The 11,232-nt window shown below is 35.8% G+C and overlaps 1 protein-coding gene across 2 annotated transcripts in view; it reads left to right on the forward strand.

Annotated features, from left to right (window-relative positions):
- Nucleotides 1–10,825, forward strand: part of Stim2 (stromal interaction molecule 2) — a 144,841-nt gene extending 134,016 nt beyond the window's left edge. For both annotated transcript variants that reach the window (XM_063240514.1, XM_003467390.4), the window contains exons 11-12: nt 3,359–3,632; nt 8,153–10,825. In XM_063240514.1, the coding sequence (XP_063096584.1) occupies nt 3,359–3,632; nt 8,153–8,630 (752 nt within the window). In that variant the 3' untranslated portion in view covers nt 8,631–10,825. The remainder of the gene's footprint in view (nt 1–3,358; nt 3,633–8,152) is intronic.
- Nucleotides 10,826–11,232: the final 407 nt, after the last annotated feature.

An 11,232-nucleotide genomic window follows, 5' to 3' on the forward strand; every position in this document is an offset into this window, starting at 1 on the left:
GATTGCCGTTTCTGACTCTAAAAAGAATACTTAACAATATTTCACCATGGAATATGATTTTTTTCCTTAGTGTGTTCATTTTCTAAGTACTTTTTTCTTTTAAATCTGTGTCTTAAATTTTATCAAATTCTTTCTCTGTAATTGAAGACAATCACTTTGTGTTTTTTCTGTTGAATTTTAATCTGTTTAAATAATTTTCATTGAACATTAGTGAAGGGATCAGAGATATAGCTGAGCTATACAGTGCCTGCCTGGCAAATGCAAGGCCCGGAGTACGATTCCCAGTACCATAGATAACTAAATAAATATTAGTGAAACTATAATTGAATCTTTCTTGTTTTTGCATCTTTAATAATACATTGTATTAAACAATAAGTTTTCTTCCTAGCATCACCTTTGTTTTTATATTGACGATATACTAACACTCTAAAGTAAGATGGAAAATGCTCCTTATTACACTTCCATTGTATTCTTTTCTATGTTTAGAGAAATAATATGATGTATTACCTCATTTGGAACTATGGAACAAGGCTGCTTTATGCTTGGATCCTTAATTCACTGTATTTTAATTGTTTACCTTGTGGAAGGTACTGTCAGTTCTCTCTTGTCAAATGTAGCTCTACCTTGTGGAGATACGTTAAAATTTAAATTGAATATACCTGAAAAACACTTAGAAATTATGTATAATCACCCAAATAATGTTATAAATTTTTTGCTCTATACTATGAAATAGTATTAAGTACCTATTGTTTGTTCTTTAAAGGGTTTAAAGAAAATGCCTATAAATTGAACTTGATGTGAGTATATTTTGGTGGAAATGAATAGAAGGCAATTTTAAACTACTGTTTTAGTTTCTTTAATTGTTGAAAGTTTCTTTGAGTCCTTGGTGACAGCTCTTAATGGAGTAAGAGAAATGTTAGTATTGTTTTTATTTGCATCTTAATGACCACAGATGCAGAACATTTTTTCTTGTACTTTGCCCATTTGTTTTTCTTCTTTTGAGAAGTGTATATTTCAGTTGTTCAGCTTTGCCCAGGTCTTTGCTTTTTGAGGTCTAATTTTTTGAATTTCTGATGTATTCTAGTTCTTTATTCCTTTGTTCAACAAGTAGTGGCAAAATTTTTGTCACATTTCTAAGTTGTCTCTTTGTTCTATGATTGTTTTGTTGTGCAAAAGCTTTTTTAAATGTTTTTAATTCCATTTGTTGCCCAGATTGGCCGCGGCTTGTCTTAGTATCTTGACTGTTGGATTAGGGGCCGGGTTTGATGTGTTTCTTGAATCTAAAGTTAAATACGTTTTACTCTTTCTGAAAAAATTACCATTGTCTCTTCAAGTGTTTTTTCTCTCTACTTACTCCTTTGGGAGTATTAGTTATATTCAAATATTAAGACTATCATTAGCCTACTTATACATTATATATTATTTTATTTTTGATTTTTTTAACCTTTTCTTTTGGTCTTTTTTTATCTAGCTGTGCTGTAATCAGAGAAATTTCCTTTGATCTGTGTTCTAGATTATTAATTTTTCTGTTCTTTTAAATTTTAACACATCTTTTAATTTTTAACTTCCATGATTATTTTTCATTTCTGTTAGTGCTCTTTGATTCTTCATCAGATTTCTTTTTTATACTTTGTTCTTGTCTCACATTAAAATTTGTTATTTTATAATTTAATGATTTAAAAATTCTTTTGAAACTTTTCATAATAATCCTATTATTTATTGTTCTTGGTTGGTTATTACAGGATTCTAATGTTTGCATAATAATTGCCTTCTCTATCTTGTTGTATAATTCTTGAGTTATTTTTAAAGGGATTTGAGTGTTTTCTCTTGCATGGCAATTTTTGAGGTGTTAGGGTTGAGTAATACTCAAATTTGAGTAATACTCAAATTTTCTTCACTTCTAGCAGTAGTTTCAAGGATACCATCAGCTGAGGGCCATTTTTATGTTACTGTTTGGGTTAGGATTCACAAATGCTTCTGGTAGTATGAATTTAAACTACAAACTAGTGGGAGCCATAGATAATAGTTAAGTTTTTCATAGGGCCCTTTCAAGTTCCTGTATTTGGAGAGCACAGTGACAGAAAGTTCCCTATTCATAGGTCCGATTTTTGTTTTGTAACAAACCCTTCACTGAGAAATGCTGTCCCTCTAGATACTCAAACAATTCCAAATCCTTACCTCATGTGTACTCAATGTTTAATTTTATAGGTTTAGATTAAGCTCAAAATCCTCAGATTACTAAGGCTGATAACCTCTCACAGCAACTGTCTTATCACTGCCAGACCTGTTACAGTTTACTTTTAGTATCATTGTTCTAGCATCCAAGAACTTGCTGTTCTTGCCTTCACGCTCCATTATGCATTTAAAAGAGTTATTGTATTTAATGTAGCATTTTGATGTGTTGGAGAGCATTCAAGATGTGTTCTGGAAAGTTAGAAAATAGTAGTCAGATTGTCTATGTCTGTCATGCTACTAGAATCAGCATTACTTATTAGCTTGGGTTGGTGATGAATCCCTTGTGGAAAACAAAAATTTTTTCTTCACTAAAGAAATACCACAAGTTATTGTGTGTAAATATAGGATCATATTCAGTTGTTTTGCTTTTATTGATACAGTAATTCTTACTATTAGACAAAAAAGCTATGTCAGATAAATTTTTGTTTAATGAATGTAAATGTATCAGTTACTATTACTGAAAATTATAGATGTAAATGAATGTTCACTTTCTTCAGGAATTATGCCTGAAGGTGTAATGCAGCACTCATATCCATATTATGTAAAGGAAAGCTTGTTACAAGACCAAAATGCACTGCTTTTAAATTTTCAATGAATTGTGTAGTGTGACAGCTGTTTTCACCCCTGAGTGAGCCTCTTGAAGCAGCAAGAGGAAGAACCCTCAGTGCTTAGTGTGCATAATTCTTAGAGCCATCCCTCTAGGTGAAAGAAAGGCAACATATAAGAAATTTTTGGAAAAGATTATTGAGTTATAATAATATGTAAGACCAATTTTTCTTATTTTTTGTTACATTCTTTAATGAATTACGCAGAGTTTGTTTTATGTAATTATTTATTTCCTTCCTAATGCTTGCTTGTGCAGTTTTTTTAATGTCTGTGTGTAGTGGTCAAATTTAAGGGGTGAATCCTGATTCTTCTCAGACCATGCCATCACTTTTGACTGAATCTTGCTATTTTTCCCGCATATTCTAAATAACTGGTATTGCTGGGAATGGCTGCAGTATCTGCTGAGCATTGTAGAATTCAGGGTCTGTGTGTGTGTGTGTGTGTATGTGTGTGTGTGTGTTCATAGGTCCTGTAAAGGGAGCTCTGGGTTTTATGAGCTTTCTTACTTGTTTTTCAGGGACCATGGCGAAACCTGCTGGATCTTTAGCCAGAAGCAGTAGTTTGTGTCGCTCTCGTCGCAGCATCGTGCCGTCCTCACCACAGTCTCAGCGAGCTCAGCTTCCTCCACACGCTCCCCCCACTTCCCACCCGCGGCACCCCCACCATCCGCAGCACCCACAGCACTCCTTGCCTTCCCCGGATCCAGATATCCTCTCAGTGTCAAGTTGCCCTGCACTCTACCGAAACGAAGAGGAGGAGGAGGCCATTTATTTCACAGCTGAAAAGCAATGGTATTGGCATTGTGTAAATACAGTATAGGCTGGGGATGGGTGGGAGTGAGCTGGGAGGTCAGGAGTTGTGGGGAGCGCACTGTGTTAGTTTTCTCTGGTGGCATAGCAAGCTACCACAAACAGTAGCCTCAGTTGATACCCATTATTGCACTCAGTTCTCTGTTACTCCTTCAGGCCTGGTATATCTGAATTATCTGAGGGTCTCTCAAAGCTTGATTCAAGGTGTTGGCTAGATTGCATTCTGATTTGGAGTTTAGGGTGCCTCTCAGAGCTCATGTGGTTGTGGCAGGAGTCACTTGCTTATTACTATAGGACTGACGTTCTGTTTCCATGTTGCTTTTTATGGGCAGGACTGTTCTCAGTTCCTAAAGGCCGCTTCCTATCCCTTGTCATGTGATCTCCATTTTAAAGCCGCTAACAGAGAATTGGTCTTTAGAAAGCCATCCTTTGCTCTGACTCTCCTCTGCCTCCCTCTTTGGTGTCTGTATACCTGTACAATAATTCTGCTTGATAGTTTCACTATGTTAACTACTTTTAGTCCATACTTTTTTCTACACACTTCCTTCACAACAGCACTTACATTTGTGTGTTGGATTGAACTGGGGAAGCCAGTTCTTGGAATTCTTCCTTCCACAAAACTGTGGCTGTTTTGAAGAATAGCTGCTTAGAAGGCACTGATATAGTTGACTCAGGTCTCACATCTTAACTGTGTTGTAAGAACAGTTTTATATGTAAAATATAGAAGCCTAAGCTTTATATCTGAGCATAAAGAAATATCAAATATGACTAAGATTTTAAAATAACTTGTTGCTAGTCAGTTTTTTTTTTTTTTTCTGTTGTGTGCTGGTACTTGCATATAAGCAAGCCCAAGGTTTAAGAAAATGTCAGGAACACACAAAGGAAGAAGTTATACTTTCTTTTGCAAAATGGACATAGCAGGAATGTTGTGGTCCAGCTTAAGGACATCGGTGCTCCATGCAGCCCATTGCTGTGGAGCAGTCCTTTGTGAACCACATTTCTCTTTTGAAACAAAGTGGCACTGCGTGATGTGACTGGTTTGCCATTTAGTTGCCACGTGGCTCCCAAGTCTTAACATCTCAGCATCCTGCATGTGAAACAAAGGGCACGGGCTCAGTCGTCCTTTGCTCTTAGCACATTACTTCATGGGTGATAGTATCCAGTGATCACTTTCATCCTTGTTTTTCCTACAGGCAAAATGCAAATTGATGATTAACAAGCCATCATCATATCTTGTTCTTAAAGCGATAATTCAGTGTTTGTATCTTACTTACATTTGGAGAATCTGATAAAACTTTACTTGGTTAGTAAACCAAGTTAGTAACTTTACTTTATGATTGGCATTTGGTGTATCTTTTTTTTTTTTTTTTTTTTTTTTTGTCTTTTTCCTTTTTATCAGTACCTGGGATCAAACTCATGACTGCCTACTTGCAAGGCAGGCACTTATGCTGCTGAGCTAAATCCCCAGCCCCTATTTGATATATCTTTGCAATATAATTGTAATCAGCAAGATAGCTTTACTTACTAAGCTGGTTTGTGTGGCTTCCAGGAATAATAAGAAAACTTTACAATTGCATTATCCCGTAGAACTTCTCATCTTAATGGAAATGTTCAGTTCTCATTTCAGATAGCACTGTCAAAAATTCATAGCTGGCTTATAAATGTATGGAGACTCTGAATCCAGAAAGTATTTTTTTCTCTTTGTCTCTCATATCACCCAGAATGGTTATAAAGTAATACTTTGTGACTGACAATCTTTTATGTTCTATTCATTGTATTCATATTTGCTCATTTAAATACCACTCTGATCTCATATATGCATCAAATTGAATTTTAACTATATGTCACTCTTGGGGAAAAATAAAAGGAAAATAACACAATAGTACCACCTGTTAAGTTCAATATTCCAAAAGAAGTATGTTCTAGAAAAAAATGTAAATTTTAAGTTCTACTGCACCTACACAAATTCTCTGTAGTTGTGTCTAAAAAGCAATGCATTAGATTATTACATGTTTTAAAATTCAAATGCAAGGACCAAAATAATATTAGAGATTAACCAACTTCTCTCAACAGCTAGGAAAAAATGAGACTTTGAGGAACTAAATGATTTGCCCAAAGGTGTACAGCTCACTAAGATAGGATCAGGATGAGAATCCAGGTCTCTTAATTTAGATATTCTTTTCAGACGTTGTTTAGATTGTAAAGACTAGGTTTTGAAATGTTTTTAACCAGTTTGTAATTTTACACATAGAGCAGTCAAGCCACATAGTAGAAAGGAATTTAAATTCATAAAACTGTAAATAAATCAATTTTGACTTAAAAGCTGGACAGTTTCAGGCAACACTGAGTTATTTTGTTCAACAAATGGATATCACTCCAAAAAGATACTTTACAGAAATGTCCCTGCAAATGATTAATTTCTGAGTTCAGTAATTTCTTCATACCTGACCGGCCTACCTACTTCCTTTTTAGCACTATCAAATTGTAAAGGCATTTGAAATTATGCAGTACCCATAGGCGTGTTGTATGAGATCATTATTTGTTTATTAGCTTGTAGGCGATTTTATTCCTTCTGGGTGTGTGTATGCATACAGTGACTAGAAATGCCCAATTAAATTCAACAATCTCATTTATTTCTAAAATACTGTATTGACATAAAATTCTTGTCAAAAGTAAATTCCATCGTTCTGATAAACATACATGTAAATAATATGAAAAGTGATAGTAATCGTGAGCCATCCGAAGTGAGAGTTTGCTCAGGTCATTTGTTCTGTGAATATGAATTTAGGCCTCACTGTGTGTTGTGTGTTTCCTAATATACGGCCCTGCCTTACCTCCAGCTGATAGATTATAATCATCCGTGTTCTTGCCTTTCCATTCTGTCTTTAGCTCCAGCCCTTCACCGTATCTCTTTGGCTGGTTCGTTTTCACTTGACTTTACCTTTTGTTTTTAATCATATTTCATGGAGTAAACATTATTCATGTTGGATTAGTGCATGCAGCTGCGTAAGACATGGTCCCTGTTCTTCAAGATCTCATTTTATTTTTTCATTTGTTCACTCAACACGTTTTATTACTGATCCACTGTGAGCTTGCCATTGATCCAATGTGAGGAGAGTACGGAAGTTAGTAAGACCTCCCAGCCTCAAGTTTGCTTTCTTCTGAGGATGCTGGCTGTAGACAGGTTTATATGAAATTATGGTACTGGCACATGCTGGGGTGATCAAGATGGGTAAAAGGAAAAACAATGCTCCTTTACATCATGTGGTTAGGAGAGGCTTCGTGGGAGACAGCAGAAACCTGAATAACACAGAAGTAAGCCACATAGACATTGGAGAGGAAGTGAACATGAGGCACAGGAAATGCCAAGTGCAAAGCCATGGAGTCCCAGTGTGGGCTGCTGGAGGGACAAGAAAGAGCCTGGTGGAGGGAGGCACATGGCTGGAGGATTGCAGGCCCCAGATGTACGGGCCTCATAGGCTTTGGCAAGGGCTTTGGATTTTCCTCTGTGGGAAATCTGGAGCAAGTGAGAGCAAGTAAAAAACGTTCCTGATATCGAGTTTTTAAAATCACCTTAATGACTGGAAAACAAGGGTGGAAGCAGAGAGACTAATTAGAAGTTGTGAGCATGTCGGTGTGTTCCTAATAATCAGCATGGGGCCGGGAAGGAGTGGCGGATTTGAGTATGTTTTGAAGAAATATCTGATGGTATTTACTATATGATGGCTGCGGTTAATGAACTTTATTTTTCCACTCTGTTTTACTTTTACTTCCCTTTCCACTGTGGAAAAAGCAGGGAGGCATCCGCAAAGGAATAGTTCTGTGAGAGTTTATTGAAGGTCTGCCTTTTCAAAACGGAATTACCTACTCGCCTTTTACCTCTCAACTATTCCACTTTGCCTCACCTAACTCCCTGCCTCCTTGAAAACTTAGTACATTTAATAATTGTAGTGTAGAATAATCCTTTATTAGGAAGCTATATTTCATCAAGTTAATGACTAAAAATTAGAGAGGCAGTGATTAAAATTCCATCTTTTCAAAAGTATTAGTGCCAATTCTGTGAGTCAGAAAGGAAAATAGTCATTACTGAAAGAAAACATAAAAGTTGAAATGATATATAAAAACATAAAATTTAAACATTTTCATTCCTCTTATGATTGAAGAAGGCATAAGTTATAGTTTCTTAGACTACAGATTTCTCTGTTATAATTTATGTTAAAATTAAGAGTTTTAATGAGAGCCAGGGGTTTGGCTCAGTGACACAAGTGCTTGCCTGGCAAGCACAAAGTCACGAGTTCAATCCCCGCCACCCCCCACAAGAAAGTTTTAATAACCTATCTTATTTTGCTATAGCTTTCTAGTTTTGTTGAAATATGTATAAAATGTAGCATTTCTCCTTTTAAATTTCAGTAGATAATCAAAATTGTTTTTGGTAGAATGTGTTCTGGATGTCTAACAACGTATTGATTTAAAGTTTATACTTTCCCCTCTGTCTCATTCAGGGAAGTGCTAGACACTGCTTCAGAATGTGATTCCTTAAACTCTTCCATTGGAAGGAAGCAATCTCCTCCTTCAAGCCTCGAGATATACCAAACATTGTCTCCCCGAAAGATATCCAGAGATGAGCTCTCCCTAGAGGATTCCTCCAGAGGAGGTTCACCCGTCACTACAGACCTCTCCCGGGGCTCTCCCGATTGTGTGGGTCTGACAGAAACCAAGAGCATGATCTTCAGTCCTGCCAGCAAAGTGTACAATGGCATCTTGGAGAAATCCTGTAGCATGAACCAGCTTTCTAGTGGCATTGTGATGCCTAAACCTCGCCACACATCATGTTCTTCAGCTGGCAACGACAGCAAACCCATTCAGGAAGCCCCAAGCGTTACCAGGATAAGCAGCATCCCACATGACCTTTGTCATAATGGAGAGAAGAGCAAAAAGCCATCAAAAATCAAGAGCCTATTTAAGAAAAAATCTAAGTGACCTGGCTAACTTGATGGAATTCCATCCAAGTGGCATCTGTAAACTATTATTTTCCAGTCTCTGTTTTTTTGTTTTAATTTTAGGAATGTAACTCCACTGGAGCTTTCCAGAATGGATGCCATAGTGGAATGTCTTTAAGGGCAGCTGTCTACTGTCTGCTTATTTAAATGACTAGATAATCAATTCATCAAGTCAGTTATTACTGAAAAATCTTTGAGATGAGACAGTTTACAGTCTTTTCTGCCTATTTATTTCTGCTTTGTTGTTAGTGATGTGTATATATTTTGTTGAAAGCCACTATGGACTTACAAGCTTTAATGGACTAGTAAGCCAGCATGGGCTTGCAAAAATTTCTTGTTTACCAAGCATCTTCTTATCTTTCCACAGAGCTATTTACATCATGGACTAAATAACTTAAGTAAAACTAATTGCACTACTGTTTTCCAGACTGGAAAAAATAAATCTCTGCAAATGAAACTGTGTAGAGTTTATAAAATGACTATGGATAGGGAACCATTTTCACTTTTAGATCAAAAATGGATTTTTAAGTAGAAATAGGGTTTCTAATTGACTTGATTTTGGGATATGAAAACCCATGCTTTTATTATGGGACGCTTCTTTCAATGTGTTTAATATTGTAAAGTTTAAAGTCCTGCTGTAAAGATCATGTTGTCTTGTTTTCCCCAGGGCTTTCACTGTGATTTACTGCATTGCAGGCTGTATGATAAAATATAAATAATTTAAAGAGAGAAGGTTCATAATTCCTTATGCAAATGGAAGAGTTGAAACTTGACTGAAGGACCTAAAACATTCACAAGCTTAAACTGAGATGGGGTTTGGGGATTCAGGAACTTGTTTACAGACTTTGAATAACTGCAAGGACTTATGATTTGTGGAAACTTTGTACTGTGGAAAAGATAATAAATTGGAGACATCATCATGTGGGATTGTGTTGCTTTTTGTTGATAACACTCCACTAAAACACTATGTTTTCCGGAGAACTGTAAGCTGTCTTGTTGCTTAATTGCAGTATAAGAAATAGTGATGTTTTGGAAATAAGTTGTCAACAAATTTCTATTTTATATTGTTTGTCGTATTTTTTATGTAGCTTGAAATGTTTAAATGTTCTAATACCAAGATTAACAAATATAAATTTATGGTGCATTTAGATTGTGTTGTATTAATTTGTAAAGTTTGGTGTTCACTAAATTGGTAGGTTGTTTATAAAGGTAGATTTGCTATGAGAAATGTCACATAGAGCGACCAAGTACCTTAAGATCCAAGGAGTTTCTGCTTATTCTACTTTTTAAAATTCTATCATGCAGATCTGTAGAATGCAATGTGAATGGATGTTTGGGTGAAAAACTGACACATATTACCTAATGTTTTTTCAGCATTATGACTAAAATAATGCTTAACCTAGTGCTATTTAGGTAAAAAATGCAGATTAATAAACAAGTTTCTTTTGAGATTTGCTTCAAAGAAAGGTTTTAATTATCAAAATTGTATAGAAGTTTGCAAGTCTCCTATAAAATGATTATTTTCTTTGATCCCATTGTTTAAAACTGTTAAGATCTTAAATGGTATTTACATCAGCTAATACATATTTCACAGGCCAAATGCTGTAAGGACAGAATTTGATGGACTGAAATGAGCATAGGTTTTATACCAGTGGAAGGTGGAGTTTAGGAACACTGGCTTAAAGGTTTTTAGGAAGAGGAAAAACACAGATGAAGAGTTGAAAAGTATTCTGTAAAGTTATATTCAGAATGAAAGGAGTGCTTTGTTTCTTCCTTTTTCTTACAAACAGGAAGAGTTGTTCTCTGAAAATTGCAAGCAGGATGGGAGTTGGTAGTTTGATGGATAAAAAATGTGGAAAGCCCCTGGAGCCTGGATTGAAGCTGGGTGCGGGAGCCTCCAGCAAGGTGGCTGCTGGCAGGGCTGGGGAGGGGAGCACGGAGCAGAGGGCCAGAGGCCAGGACTGGTGTTCCTGCTGTGCTTCACACTCGCTGATGAGCACGTCTATCTGAGGGGTATTTACTGCTTTATGTTGTTTGTAATGTTTATTTTGCATTAATACGATATTCTATATTTGTAAATTGAATGGAAAACAATTTTGAAAAGTCACAATAATTTCTGTATTATATCATTTATATGTAACAACTTGGGCATTTCTATAAATTTTTTAAATTACCCATTTGTTGCCTTATTTTAACCTTTCAAAATTACGGTTGTTTTCCTGGTTTTAAAAGTAATACCTTCCTTACTGTTTAAAAAAACAAAAAAGATTATTGATAGAGTTACAAGCAGGTCAAATTCTATTACCTCAAAAAACTGCATTTAGTATTTTGGTATGTTCTCCACTAGATATTTGTCTACATATTGATGTGTATTTTATGTAATTCTTTTCAAATCAGCATTTTACTGATGAGTAAACAGCCCAGAAAATTAATAATTTTCTACAGGTCATACAGCTAGTAAGTGGTAGAGCCATGTTCTTACCTAAGTCATACTGTATAAATTCTAATCAATACTTTAGAATTTTTTTTTCTTTGAGACACGGGGCCTCAAAGCGCAGTTCAGGCTGGCCTTGAACTCACAA

The sequence above is a fragment of the Cavia porcellus genome, unplaced genomic scaffold, assembly GCF_034190915.1.
Source record: "Cavia porcellus strain 051 isolate PalLab524CR breed Dunkin Hartley unplaced genomic scaffold, mCavPor4.1 scaffold_30, whole genome shotgun sequence".
Taxonomy (NCBI): domain Eukaryota; kingdom Metazoa; phylum Chordata; class Mammalia; order Rodentia; family Caviidae; genus Cavia; species Cavia porcellus.